At 40.7% G+C, this 16,009-nt stretch overlaps 1 protein-coding gene across 1 annotated transcript in view; it reads right to left on the bottom strand.

Moving 5' to 3' along the window:
* The window catches only part of TMEM178B (transmembrane protein 178B), a 213,430-nt gene that overhangs the window by 12,109 nt on the left and 185,312 nt on the right, over positions 1–16,009 (bottom strand). Inside the window, exon 3 of the mRNA XM_059845939.1 lies at positions 11,375–11,512. Within this exon, the coding sequence (XP_059701922.1) occupies positions 11,375–11,512 (138 nt within the window). The remainder of the gene's footprint in view (positions 1–11,374; positions 11,513–16,009) is intronic.

Here is a 16,009-nt window from a genome sequence, read left to right on the forward strand (position 1 = left end):
ATTACACCTCTAAGTACGTAAGACCATTTTCTTCCAGTCAAAAAATTGGACATCTCTCAGAAGGAGCCTCAGAGGATTAGTGTAATTTTTCTTGTGCAGGAAATCCTAAATTGCTGAAAAGTCTACTGATAGATCTTCTTCAAGACAAGACTGGAGAACAGGTACAGCACAAGTAAATTCAACGCAACCTTCTTCCATATTGCTTACTGTGTGCCACTATAAATACTTCTAGAGGGAATACTTTCAGATCTAAAAGGATAGTTAGTCACATGCCTTTTTAATCCTTCTTTTTGCTGAAGGCAATACTAAAGAAGCCATTGGGAGCTTGGGGTGTTGGTGGTGGCTACCTGATTTGGATATTTTCCCCTTTAGGTGCTGGAGGAAAGTCTATCCATTCATTTTGTGTCAAGTGACCAAAGGACTTTTTGCTTGTACAACTTCCAGGATCTTTACTACAAATTTCTGTGGGCTCTGTTACTGTTTCCCTGAGATGACCTGTTAAGAACAGAAAATCCTTTCTATATGTGCTGATGCAATTAATGAGAGAGAATAGTCAGAAATCAAAATAAGATGCAGTTTTGTCTGGTCAACAAGAACCACTTAGTGAAGGGCACCCCTATGAAGTTTACATCATCCACATAAATGCTTGCAAGCAACAAACTAGACTGGCACTGTACAGTCCTAAAGGATGATGCTGAAATCTCCTTTCCTGTGCCAGAGGAAATACCTGCTCATCTTCTGTAGCCCATACAAGTACACAGGCATTACTTATCTCTGTATGCCCTGGAAGAGCCAGGTTGGGCAGAAATGAGGAAGGCCCTACTCATTTATAGCTCTTTCCAGTTGTTTTTTAAATGCAGCTTCCAGTGTCCAGTTGGACTCTGTCCAGACAGATTAGACCAAGCGAGTGCGGCAGTGATTTGCCCAAGGGGAATGTTGTTTTCTGAGCTGACAACCTGAGGAGCAAAGAAAGTGAATCTAAATCTTGCTTCAGCTTCTGCATTTAACAAAAAGATCTGCCACACACAGAAATTTCCTCCCCATTCTCTCTGTAAGGTTTTCTTTCTGTCTAGCAAATCATGCCAGTATTAATCTTCCTTCTGTTGCATGTGCAGTCTTTTCACTTTTATGTCAGGCATGCAAACAACTCAGCAAAATTTCCTTTTAAAAAGACCAACCCAATAATAAATGCCAGTTTTGTTTTCATTGTCTTCCTTTGGCTTTGGTGCATCTTGCCATTGGAATTCAGAAGCCAACAACAGATCAAAGGCCTTGTGACATTATTAAAGGATATGAGACAACCACTGAATTTTAAAACACACAGAACTCATTTTCCAGGGCTGTGGGTGGGGAAGTCTTTTGTATTTCTACAGAATCTGTCTCCTCTGCTTTATTTCTAGTTTATTTTACCTTCTGTCAGCCCCCCATAGATCTACTGACATCCCTGAGAAGGAACTTGATTGCATGTCCTTCACGGACTGCGCCAAGTTGTCTGTTCTCCTAACTTTAGAAGGTACTGGTGCTCCTGGTAAGGGAGAAATTACAAATCAGTATAGCTGACTTAAAATGAACACGCAGAGGAATATGAACAGCTCTTCCTGCTGAAAAGCCAGACAGAGCTGACTCCTTAATTTACTGCACACAAAGTTGAGGGAGACAGATTTGAGCTGGGACAGAAAAACAGTGAATTTAGAGGTGCGCATACACTACTTGCCGTGTCTTTTGCTCCAGACTATAAGATCTCTGCACCTCATTAAAGAAGCTTTTTCTCTCCTTCTCCTAACTGCCAGTGTCCTCCCATGATCAGGTACAAAGCTAATGAAATTGTGTTTGTATTTCTTTCCCCACAGCCTGCAAGTGGACATCTAGGAGCATCAGAAATGAGCCACAGGAAAAAAAAACAACCCACAACACATTTGAAGGTTGACTTTGAAGTCAGCTGATGTTTCCATGGAGATCAAATGCTATGGATTGACAATGAATTCTCTTGTTGAGCCTTTCCTTCCAGGGGAAAAAAAGCCCCACAGAACAATACTTCTAAATGACTACACTCTGCAGTACAGTTGTGTTATTGACTTGCAAAAAACACCCCCGTTTCCTTATAGATGTTACCTCAGGTTTCAACATTTCAATGCCAGTTATTCACCTAGAGAATCAGATATATTCCCGAGGTACTGGAAAAAAAATAACATCTAGTGAAAATAATATTCTATGAGACAAAAGATATAACTCTGCATTTGAACTTATGCTGTAAATGAGAGTTATGATTCCCCTTGAGGACTGTTATAAGACGAAATTATAAAAGAGTATTTTAGCTGCTGATAGGCAGTGACACACAGATGTCTGTATTGTGAAAGTGAGTGATTTTTCCTATTTCCAAAGTCTCCTATTTCCTTTTCAAAATGAGTGCCAGCATAAATAAATAAATGCAAAATGTGTTGGTGCATCAGAGAGGAGAGAGAAGTACTAGCAGTTAAGATGTAACATGGACCCCCAGCTCTTTTAAGCCTTGTCCTGCCATCTGCTGAGCAACTTTTTTCTAGCTGGGAAATGCTCAACAGGCCATCCTGGCAATATATTAACCTCAAAAGATGGCAAAGGGGATGTATGTCTGCCTGAGTGATTTCCTAAATATTTATTGTTTGAGTGAAAATAGGAAATTAGATAGCATTCAAAAGGCAAGAGGTAGCAGTTGCTAAAGGCTCATCACTAATGGTTCACTGATCTGGATGAAGAAGCAGTTCCAGTTCTACCCCATATCAGGACATGTGTATGTACAGTGAACCCGTATCCACACGTACGTGTCTGGACACGTGCCTGTCAGTATCCTGGTTTTGAAAGACATAAGAAAAGAAAAGCCACACTTCAGACTCCAGAAACCTGGCCTAAAATGGGACCGAGGAACATGACCAGGTCTGTGAGAGACACCACAAACTCTGCAGGGAGAGATGTTTTAAAGAAATCATAGGATTGCTTAGGTTGGAAAAGATCTCCAAGATCATCAAGTCTGACCGTTAACCCAGCACTGCCAAATCCACCACTAGACCATGTTCCTAAGTGCCACATCTACACAACTCTTGAATGCCTCCAGGGATGGTGACCCCTTCTCTGGGCAGCCTGTTTGAACACACTTTTGGTGCAGAGGTTTTTTCTATTACTCAATCTAAAGCTTCTCTGGTACAATTTGAGGCCATTTTCTCTTGTTCTATGATTTGTTACTTGGAGAAGAGATCAACCCCTTCATAGCTACAATTTCCAGTCAGGTAGCTGTAAAGAGGAATAGTCTCCCCTGAGCCTATCTTCTCTACAGTTAAGAACCCCAATTTCCTCAGCTACTCCCCATAAAGAGGGACAAATCTTTAAAAGCAAAAAATGACATTTTTAGAAACAAGTTGACTCTTATTTCCTGAATATGAATGCTCTTGGCCTTGTGACATTACTTTCTGATGGGAATAAAGCCTGCATTACTGTTTTGAGCTCTCCTTCTCCTCACAGGTCCAAAAAGACCCTCATCAGCTCCTTTTCTGCCTTCCACAACACCCTTGTCATGTGTTTGAGGGTTTTAAACAATGAAGAGCCTTTGAGATGTTTAAATACTTAAAGCCTGTTAATGCTGTACATTAACTGAAGCTTGTTCCAACTCAAAGCCTTAAATCACTTTAGAGCATAATGCAAAATTTAGCCAAAAGCACAGGTAGTAGCCAGAGTGTTCATGTGTGTGGTGGGGGAGGCATGGCAGAGGGGGAATCATTTTCTTGTGCTGAGCCTGGTCTCAAACACTTTCCTAACCCATTTATGGCATCTCTTGATACAAACCAGCCTGTGTCTCCATCTGGAGGTCAATCCACATAAATAAGTTCTCACAGTGGTCTGTAGGGAGTTTTGCCAAATTTTTAAGCTCCTCTGCAGTCATCATTAATTTAGAACCTCCCACAGGAATAAAACATGATTGGTATCTCATTTTTTTCCAGTCTTCCAACTTGTTTTGAATTATAAATACTCTTCAAATTGGCCAAAGGTATTATGCCTTTGTGAAAACTGTATTTATCCCAAGCTTCACAGTTCATATTCCAGTAACTTACTGTAGATCTTGGTTTTTCTAAAGATCACATGCTGCTGTTTAAGATCTGTCAGCATACACTTGTGCACACACATGTGCATTTATACTTGCCTTTACATAGGGAAAAAAATAATTGATGTATACTTTCTAAAAATATTCATTTTTTGGGGGGAAGAAGCACAAGAAACTGAACTTTCAAAGAACAATGTTGTATAAATGAAAAAAATATATATGATCACAGGAAATACCTTCCATATTCAGTGTTGTGGTTGATCATGTCACCACAAGTAAACATTTTGAAAAATGGGTAGAAACCTTGATTATTAATGAAAAATAGAAATCCTAGATGCCATGTGGGACATATCATATTTCCCAATGAATTCCAAAGAACGGCTCTTACTATGTCCCTTTGTTTATCTTTCTTTTTGCTTCCTCTTGGAAGCTACTATGAAGGTACTTCATAACTGCCTAGGAGATGTCAGTCACAGAGCTTTGCCTTACACCTGCTACATGAAATTGCTCCATTTGTTAAATTATTCAGCAGTGGAACGATTATTTTGAGACGGCAGGACCACAGTTGTGTAGAATAAACACTCTTATTTTCGACCGTTACGTGCTATTTTCAAAGTACAGCGAGTTAAATTCGAGACTCAAATGACTCAACAGCTGGTAACGATCCATGGCTGCAAATCCACAGATGCCTCTGTTGTCATCTCCTCACACATGCACAGCACGGGCGGAGGAAGCACAGCCGGGACTTTGGAAGACAAGGCTCTCTGTGGAGGTGGGAGTGAAAGAGGATACGGACGTGTGCAGCTCAGCTACACTGAGCAGCTCCCAAGCCCTGGTTTGAAGCCCCACTTTCTGATGGGGTTGGCATCCCAGCCTGGCCATCAGCTCCTGGGCACAGCGTGCTGTGACAGCTGATGGCACTGGCACAGAGCCCTGGTTGTGTCCCCATCCCCTCTAGCACCTGGTGACAGCCCCACGTGAAGCGTGGCACAGCTGGGGCACGAGAAGGTGACCCAGTCTAAATGGTTGGTCAGTCCTCTGGCTGTGAGGATAATAAAGCATTTTTTTGCCTTACCCCTGGACTGAGGAAAGGAATATTTTGCAAGTATTTCTGAGAAGGCTGGAAATTACTTATTAAAAGCTATTTCTCTCTAGTTTAAAATTTTAAAAAAGAACACACACATAGCATACATAAGTGGGATTTTCTTTATTTCTTTAAAAAATTCTCCCTTGCATATCTGAAATAAGACATTACATTATGCCAACACACCTGCACAACCTAACGTTTTATTCCCTCTCACACATCTTTCCTGCCTGCTTAACTTTACTGCAGCAGCCAGCATTGGAATGAATAGGTGATCACCTCTGCTGTGGGAAAGATTTGAAGCTTTTTCTAACCGTGACCTAGGTCCTCTGCGTATGGACAGGCTACAGAGAGAAATGTCTCTGCAGGACTCTTAGAGGGGGTCAGATGAAGCCCAAACCAGTGGCAAAAGTAGAACTGGCAAATGGCACTTGAAACCCTCAGACTGGCAGATAACCACTGATGACAAGGGAAGAGAGGATGAAAAAAATTCCTGATTTTTTGAAAGCAAATGCTAGAACAAAAAATCAGGCCAGAAGAACTCCATACTACTACTATATGTGTACAGCATGACTTCCAGGCCTTTCAGTGCCAGTAGAAAAGGAAGTTTCAGACTCCCAAGCAAAGCTCCAAGCCCAGTACCTCAGGCAAAAATATCACTAGGAAAGACAAGAAATGAGCTGCTATATGTGACTCCAGATCATTTTATTACAGATCTGCATGGTGGAGCCAAATCACATATGAGGGCATTTAACAGCTGGAATAATTTCCAAATAGACTAATTAGAGACTGAATTATTAATGGTAAAATCTCTAACTGGCTCAAAGCAAGGTTACAGCAAGAAACTCACTTGACTTTGCAAAGAATAATGAATATTTGCAAGGCTAGTAAAATTACATGCTTCTCTAAGGAAATTGTTAGCAAACGGAGAAAAAACCATAAAGTCATCCTAAGGTGTATGTCACAAGACAAAACTGGCAGAGACCTGATAAGAGTGAAGAGAACAGGTAAAAGAGTAAACAAGTGCAGAGATGATTTATTACATTCATTTGCAGTAAATTTGGAACGAAATAAGACAACACAGAAGTCTCTCCCTGAAGGGCTGCCTTGTTAGGCATGCAGTAAAACCCCTAACTATTTCACTGAAATGTGTTCTCAGTACAAATTACAGACTTAGAAAAGGAAAATACATGGATGTGCAGCCCATGGACAGAGCTCTGACAAGAATGATAAAATGTCATTCTTTGTCAGGCAAGTGAGGTAGCTTAGGCCAGGGATAACTGTGTGCTGAGGCAAGTACCAGAACATGATATTGGAAGTTCCATTTTGTATTTCCAGCTGGGACAACAGACAGCAGTTCAGCAGGGAGGTGCACAAGCTAGAGAGGGGGAGGATGAAATTACTGCCAAAACACTGGATCATGCCACCAGGAGGCAGCCACCCCACTTTCCCCACAGCAGGCACTGATGAGGAGGAAAAGGGCTTTGAAGTATTTAAGTAAGAAGTTAGCCCTGCCCTCAAATTAGAAATAATGCAAGCCATATAATATTTCAAAACAGCTGACTGAAATCAGCTGACCTGGGCCATCAGAGATTGCCTTTAAAAGATGATTTTATAAAGCAAGTACAGTAGTAGAAGATGTGATGAGGTTGGGTATGCAAGACTACATACCTAAGATGCTGAAAAATGAATGTGCTGGAGAGCAGGTAGAGAAACGTAGGGTTAGATGGATCAGCTTGCTGGCTGATCATGATACAGGAAATATTCACAAACAACTTGATAGAGAGCTGAAAGAAGGGATTTTCCTGGGGACTGTGGAATTTACCTTGGTAGAGTTACCAGTGTGCCAGTTCATAGCATCTCAGCTCTTTGGAGCTGGAACTAAAGCTAACATTTGACCTTGACAATATTGGCTAAATTAGATGTCGAGGGTGTGAAGACACCAACCAAAAGAATTGGCAGGTTTGCCATGATAATAAACCCAAACTAGTCAAGGATTTGAATACTTACAAAAACACGGCTCAAAGAAAGAAAATGTGATCACCACTTCCTGGGAACTGATGAGGTGGCCACATCTAGACTTGAAAATGCAAAGGCATAGTTTTGGTGCAAATAAATTTGCTTTGGCCAAAACACAATGTATAAAATATCCCACATGCATTTCCTCAGGTAGATGTTTAACTGAATCCCTGTTAGTCTAGGTACTTATGAGCATGAAAGAATCACATTTGGCACAGGACTCTGACATTTAGAAGTAGTGTTACAGATGCTACTGAAGTTCCAGAAATTATTATAAAATTACAAAATTACTGATTATAGCTTTTACTGGTGCACAGATTTTCAGTAATTTTCATGAAGAGAAAACACAAGAACCTGCAAGAGGATATGCTTGGAGTCATGTATAATTTGAGTGTGACCCACTTTTGTAGAATTAAATAGAACTAAACAGTCTCAAGTAAGATGAATAAAATGAACTAATCACAGTGAAAATTAAGAGCACAATTCCATAAGAAGAAACTATCAAAAAGGGAACCTCTCCCACCTTGCAGAGTAAAATGATACTGACAATACTGGAATGTAACAGCAGTGACATAGGAGGCTGTGCAACAGTACCATCATGCAAAGTGAGATAAAAAGTGCTAAACATAATTTACAGTATCCATCTGGCTCTGTAGAAGATGAGGGACTGAAAAAAGATCCTGCTGTGGTCAGGCAAACACTGTTGTTCAAGAGAAGAAATCCAAGTATAAATTGTACAATAAATACCAAAAATTATGGGAAAGAACTGTGGAAGCCATAAGGGATCTGTGATTGCTGTTGATACATTTGGACTAAACAGAAAAGATGAATTATTAATAATTTTTAGCTTGTTATAAAACATGCAGAATAGCAGTGTAAAACAGACTCTAAATCATAGTTTACTTGTCCTGGATTCCGGATGAGCTAAAAACCAAATAATGGCCTGCATTTCATAAATGACTTGTTTCAGCAATTCCCTTGAGAAATTAGATCAAGCAAAGTCCTTATGAGGCACTGCCGCATGGGTTAGCAAGAGGACTGTTTGGTAAATATAATAAAGAACCAGAGGTCCAAGCAAAGCATGTCTGGTCTTATTAGATTATTATAGCACGCTTCTCAGTGCTCTATTGAGATTTTCTGTTCAAAGAGTTACGGGCAATAGGGGACAAACCACATAGATATGTTAAGCTGGCAATGTTTAAGCATTGAAAAAGAGGTATTTGCCTAGAAAAAAAAAACAACAGGACAAATGCTACAAGTGTAGCCAAGACAAGTGGTGTTGAAAATGGAAGGGAAGGTTAGATTTCAGTCTGATTCTATGGCTACCAGTTGAACACAGTCTTCTCTCAGCTGCAGTGAGATCAGATGGCAGAAACCTTCCTAAGCAGTTTTTCATTATTGAACCTGAGAAAATGGCAAAACTAAGAGGCACTCTGTCTCCATGCATTTTAAGAAACAGCACAGTAATATGTTGACAGCACTTTTGGCATGACAGAAGCAACAGTTTTGTATTCAAACACTGTCCAGCAATAAAAAACTTTAATTTAAAAGACTCATTGTCTGTAAAAGGAATGACTGTAACACATGACCGTCTGAAAACATTGATAGCTACTGACTTTTAGATTAGATGGCTCTCTTTGTGTATTTATTAACTGACTGCTTCATTTTGTAGATGTTACTTTATGCCCCCTTGCTGTTAAAAGAAATCAGTTTAGCAGTTGCTATTGACTTGTGCAAACAAGAAAGAGGGTAACCTTTGGGTAATACTGATCCACGTGTCTGCATTGAAGCAGAAAATAAGTTTGATCTCCTCCCAGCACATCTTTATTTGTTATATTACATATCTTGACAGAATTTGGCAGATAAAATAATCTGGTGCCTCTCATTTAAATTAGTTTTATGTTCTAACTGCTGCATCTGGTTATTATTTTGTCTATGCAAAGAGCATGCTACTATCAGATGGTTTTCTACTGCATAGGTACTTCCACTCTGTGTTCAAGTCAATTACAAACCTTCTGGTAAACATTTTCAAGCAATTGGCTTTTTGTAGCATGCTGTCTTTTTCTTGTTTTACAAACCACATTTTTGTAGCTCTTCTGCAAGCCTCTCCCATTCTTTCCACATCCTCCTTTAGCATTGACACCTGATTAGGATGTCCAGAAATAGTTTTGCTTAGCCCAGAGATAACCCCACCTCATAGTCTCATTGCATATTCCGTAAAAAATAACACATTTAGCAGCTGCATTGCACTGATAGCTCCTGTGCAGCTGGGTGATCCCAGCACCCACGATTCCAGAGCTTTGCAGAGCCACTGCTCTCTGAGAAGGAGCTGCTTTTTCCATGGGGATGACTGAGGCTGCTCCCAGTTGTGGGACCTTGGCTCCACCTCCACTGAAATATGTGTTGTTTGAGCACCCCAAAAGATGGCTTTGTGAGCTGTGAGTGACCCATTCCACTACACGTGGTTAAAACTGAATCTCTTTTCACCTGGAAACTTTATCAGTCATCTTTTAAATCACTCACAAATAACCTTGAGCTAAAAGGTAATCTCTGCAGCTGCACTGGAAACCAACCCATATAAAATGATAATTTCCTAATAGAAACATAGTTAGTTTCTAATAAATGTAAGTTTTCTGTACTTATTTAGTATACTCTTAATGTTGTAATCTGAATGTTGGGCTGTAGTAAGTTAAATAGCATGCAGATACCTGAGCAGATTAGAGCAAAATGGCCCCCAAACTAGGCTTTTCAATAAATAAGAAACACCAAGCTCATCTGCCAAGCCATGGCCTATAATGTTTTGACAACCACAACAAACCATTTACAGACATCCCCATGAAGACCAGTGTGTGCTTGCACAAGGTCCTGGCAGATTTCAAATGTGTTTGTGGGCACAGAGAGAACTGATGTCTAATGTCATCAGCACAACATCACTAGAACATAAATACTTGTTACTCCAGCACTTAACTCTTCTTCTGGGACTACAGAATCTTTTCTGTATGTCACACACTGATCTATGTCACACCACAGTACAGATAAACAGATGATAAAATGCACTGAAGTGATGATCTGCCCGGAGGGCAAAAACCCAGCTAAACAAAAATCAGCAGCAGAGAAAAGAAGATAGAACAGAAGTAGTGGTGTTCACTTTGAGACATTCACCCAGAGATGTGTCTGGGACTTGACTTTCACACCCTTCATTTCAAGTAACTGTCCCTTGAAATTTGCTGCTAACTGAAAAAGGAAGGCTGGTACATTACATGGGAAATTTTGGATGACCTTGAGGGCTGGAATAGTAGGAATGGGAAGAAGTTCAACAGCACAGAGTGTCAGGGCATGTACCTGGGGATTAATAAACAAAACCTCTGCTGTAAATTGGGAGAGCATCAGTAGGAAAGTACGAAGGTGGAGAAAGGTCTGCATGTCTCACCCAACTGCTGGATGACTGTGGGCCTCCAATGTAATGCAGCATGAAAAAAGCAAATACAACCACAACATACTGCAGGCAAGGAATCACCAGCAGGGGAAGGAAACCATCACACCACTTATACAAGGCATTGATTAGACCTTGTTAGGGAATGGTCCTTCTCATCCATATTTGAGAAAGGCAAGCACAAACAGGAACAGGTGGGAGAAAAGGCTGCTAGACTGATAATTGTTCTTACAGAGAGAAATCTACAAGAAAGTGTATGAAGAGTGGGAAAAGAAAAACAGAGAATGCTCTTCGTAGGTACAGAAAAGAAAGAGAGATATAAACTAAAGGTTACATGTGACTCAAGAACAACTGAGTAATAAATATAGATTATAACCCTCAGCACAGTTTCTAGGTATCAAAGTGTCCCACTGTCTAATTGGATAGTGGTGGGAATAACATCTGCATAATCCTTGGATTTTTATTACTGAGCTTACTAAATGACAGTGTTACATCCAACAGAGGAGTACTGTACTAAAAAACTCAGATTACCCTTTCTACTACCATGAGTTACAGACACTCTAGACAAGTTTTGTGATGGAAGCTAAATGTAACTATGTGTGATCCTTGATATGCACCAGAAGGAGCTTGGAATGAAACCAAGTCCAGATCAAGCAAAACAACTCTGAAAACATATTTTCAGTGACTTAGAAAAGAGGGGCATGTGGAAAGAGGCAACATGAAAACAACAAGAAAAATGCATTTCTTCAAACACCACGATCCTTACCTCCCATGAGGAAGAGAAGCCCTGCCACATACTGCATAAGGCCTCGGTCCCAGCAGCACCCCAGGACGCCGATAATCCACCCAAAGAGGATGATGGCCACGGCCATGCCCATGAAGCCAGCGGTCATCCTGCGCAGATCTGCAGTGGGGAAGACAGAAAAACAACATGAGTGAGAACAGTGATAAATCAGCATCATCAGGGGTCATAACAGTCTTAATCCAAAATGCTACTGATCTGCAAGGACTTCAGAGTGTGGTGGTATGGGATGATTTAAGTAAGGGTGACTCAGAGTAAGGACAAACCATAAATTAAGCCACTAGCTTGGGCTGGAGAGAGAGAGAGAGAGAGCAGCTGACTGTTTTACCACGCAATGAAGCTCAGTGCAGATGCACTCGAGTGACTTGTGACAGCTTGCTCAGGAGCTAGAAGTTGTAAAATGGCCTCAGTGCAATGCAGTGCCTATTCACTCCAGTCTCTTGGCACTACCATAACATCTGTTTACATCTTGCTTTCTCATCTCTGTCCATTACTCCCCAGCATCCAAAGGATGTCCCTGCTCCAACTGATCAGCAAAGCAGTTTCTATGCTTTGTGCCATCACACACATGACAGAGTATGCACCTCAACTGTCACCCTGAGTGTCACTTAGTCCCTCTGGGTCACAGCTTCCCACGTGTAAGTTGGGCCATGGCATCCAGGGGTGTAATGTGGGTCCTCCAGAACAGCAAGGCACACAGATACTCTGGTGTCAGACATCATTAAATGCACTCCAGATACACAGCTGGGACAGAGTATCATTTTCCTCTCCTGTACCCAGATGGTGACCTTGCCAGATGATTTTTGGTGAGGATGTTTTTGACTGCTCCAGGGAGCACTAAGAGTAGGAGGAGGGCAGGGCACTGGAGAAAAAACATTTTTGCTCTTCAAGTGGGGACTGAGTACATCTGATGTGGGTGACAGGGGATGACCTGCATTTATTTCATAAATAAAGGAAAAGAGCCCTCAAGTCTTAATGAAAGGAATACTTAAATAGCACCTGGCTCTGTTGCATATTTGCCTTCTGCAAAAAGGATGGGACTATGGAACGGCTGGGAATCCTCTTCCTGCATGTGCTGGGGAAAAAAATTCTTCACAGTTGGTTTGGATGTGAAATCTGGGCAGTGAGACCACGTGGCAACTGAAAGAGCAAGGACTATGTGAGCTAAAGAGCATCTTCACACCCTCAGATAATGAAACAGATGGGGGCATCTTCACTAACATTTGATTATTCCCTGTCCCCCCTTCATGCACACATGAAAAGTTTAAGCACTGATGTATCAAGAGTATATGAGCAAAGAAAATTCTAGCCAAGTCAACTCTCTAAACATTTGTTTCCTTCTTGAAACATTTTTTTTGCATGGCAATGATGCACAGCAATGGTTTTACTTTTTTTTTTTTTCCCTCAAGAAACAGAATGCTTATGACAGAGAAGGAAGATTTGAAAACTGTGAATCATCCACCAGTCTCTATGGCAGCTTTTCTCCTTGGCTGGCCTTTGACTATGTCTCAGTTTCTGTTATTTTTTATGCTTTTCCCCCAGTAGATAAAAAGACCAACAATACCCACAACACAGATTTAATGAATTCTGTGAAGAGATAAATTACCATCATCATAAAACTTCATATCCAAAATGCTAAGTGTCCACAAAGTCCATCAGTATGCTAGCACAGAAGGACTTGAAGTCAGTTTACTCAGGTCCACAATTAGTATAGCCCTTTGTATGCAAGATCAAGTTGCAGAACACAACCTCTCCCTTGAAGCTGTAACTCCTTCCTGTAGATTATCACTGATTTTCCAAGGAGTCTCTCTGACAACATAAAGATAACCAGGTCTTCAGCTCACCAGTAACCAGGCTCTTTTAACAAGACACACATCTTAAAAGCACTCTTGTCTTAGGTTTTGTGACTGTCCCACCACATTTGAGTATGTTCAAGGAGCTCTAGTACAGGGGAAAAAAAAAGCATTTCCTGCAGAAACTTGTACTTCCCCCAGGCAGTGTCTCTGTTCCTTGGGAATTTCTTAGAGTGCTTTCTAAAACAAGCTATAAGTGTTAGTAAGCATTTTTGATGGACAAGTGTCTTCCTACTTTTTCAGTCCATAAGTCCCTGGGCTCAATTTGAAAATGAAAACATCAAATCTTAACTGTTTCCTGTATCATCTTCCATAACAGCACAGCACATTTCTCCAAGGTGCTGCACAGCTCTTTGTGTCAGCCCTACAAACTCCTTGCAATTTAACTTGTGAGTGCTGACTCCAAGTAACACCATTTGCCTGTCCAAATGGAAACAACCTGCCTCTAATGAGCTTAAATAGCTTTATTCAGCTGCAGGATGTCTAGAACCCCTCAGATTTACCCCAGTGGATAAAACTGGCTGATGGACCCAGTTTTCATAGGCCCCAGAGTGGATCACAAGCATCCCCATATGTATGCCAGACTCAGGAATGGTGTTTATCCTGCTAAAATCTCTATGGATTTTGCCATTAAGTAGAAGACTTAAAGGAGCAGGACCAAGATTTCTAGGCCAAATTTTGACATTTATTTCCCTCAACATCTTTTGCTGATCGAGCCTGGAATTCCCTTTCTAACACAGCAAAATCCAAACAGAACTTCTTTGTGAACTCTTAGTTCTCACAAGTTCAGTGAGCTTAATTTGAGATTGACACTGCTTAGGCCAGTTGCAAATCTGCTCCTCACAAATCTATCCACCAGGGATTATCTGAAACAAATAAAATATAAACTTTCTTTTCTATTTAAAACTACTTGGCTTTTGTCCTGCCATAATATCTCTTGAGGGGAGCCCTTGGAAAGAGCAGTGCTGGGAAAGGGGGTTGTAAAGTTGGTTTTTATAACAGCCTGTACTTGTCCAACAGCATCCACCTGTCACTCCTCACCTGTCAGTGCCCACATGAAGCTGAGGTCAGTGCTGGGATCAAGCCTCCTCAAAGTGATTCTTTTGTGGAAAAGTACCTAGTGGATGTAAATGAATCATCACCCTCAGGCTATTTAGAGGAATAGGAGCCTATATTCCCCAGACTCAATCCCTATTAATGGGATTGCTCATGATTACTGTTTGTTGGTGTGGTGCTTGACATGGAAAGGACAGAAGAAAAGCAAAGATTTGCATTGTGTACTCGAGGCAATATCTAAATTTGTCTTGCTAATTTCGGATGGAGGGATGACATATAAATAAACAATAGCTCATCAGTACAAATTGATGGGGTTTTGTCTGATTTTGATTGGCACTGATAAGACCCTTCCTGAATGCATCCTGAGAAGGTAAAAAGGGTCATGCTGTCATGTAACACCATTTTATGACATTTGAGCACATTCTGGGTTTGGTCTGAAATTGCTTTTACTTATTTTTAGACTATGAAATTAATAGTTCTCTACATTCTTTCTCTTTTTGAAAACCTCTCTCAGTAATAGGGTCTCAGGGTCATGGCATGACTACACCAATCAACTGAAGGAGTGACTATGCCAGCAAAATGCATTGTTGAATCTTATACAGCCAAATGGGAGCTGCAACTGCAAACAAACTTATCTCAGTGCATTCATGAGCACTGCTTAGCTGGTCCTGCAGCTGATCCTCTCCTGGGTACCCATCCCAAGTGCTCACACTGTAGCAAAGTGCACAGATTGCAGGGACACTGAATCCCCCTTCACCATCTAGCAAACCAAACCTTTAGAAATGTAGCTACAAGGTCAAAGTAAGGCATGTATTGCATTGCTTATTCCATAAGCGAAAATGCAGAAGTTAATTTTTAATGCTTGGCCTAAATGACTGCTAGTTTCAATGATTTACTATGTGAACATAGATACCAACATCACTTGGGGGTGAAAACACAATATTATCTTTCCACACATTTTTTAGAAACACCTTCTTCATCCCTTTTTCTTTTTAATGTTGACTAGAAGCTATGAAAGGATTATCTTCTCTTTGGGAGACTTTTCATATCTAGCACTGCTACAGGTGCTGCTGCATGTAAAAGGCAGGGAACTCAATCCTGACTCAAAAGTAACATGGATTATCAAGCAAGGAATACAGGTATCATTTTCATGTAGGTTGGGAGCAACAAACTTCTTGGTTGATAACAGTGGAGAAGGGACAAAGAATGGAGTAATCCAAGTCCCATGATGGAAGCTGAACTGATAAATTTGAAAGCTACAAGCTTTGTGAATCATGATTAAAAGAGACATTAGCATTTTTGACAATGTCCTTAAAATATAGACAGATTATCATAAACCAACATGCATTCCTTTGAAGCATTTTTGTTTTCTGCTGGGAATATTAACCCTATAGGTTTCCTGAAGATAAAGAAAGGCAGATTAAGAGCCATTTATTTCCAAGCAACATGTGATGGAAGTCACATGTGATGGAAGCAACATGTGATGGAAGTCACATGTCAGTTTGCAAATGCCCCTGCCCTTCCTTTCACCCTGATATCTGTCCACCTGTATTTGTTATGAGCAATAAGGTAATTCATGCTGGTTATCACATCATGGAAGAAATTTCACACCTCAGCAGCTGCAAACATAACATGTTCTGATTCAGCTTTGCTTTTTAAAAATTTCAATATGCCTTTTTGACTTCTGAGG

The sequence above is a fragment of the Haemorhous mexicanus genome, chromosome 5 (genome assembly GCF_027477595.1).
Source record: "Haemorhous mexicanus isolate bHaeMex1 chromosome 5, bHaeMex1.pri, whole genome shotgun sequence".
Classification (NCBI taxonomy): domain Eukaryota; kingdom Metazoa; phylum Chordata; class Aves; order Passeriformes; family Fringillidae; genus Haemorhous; species Haemorhous mexicanus.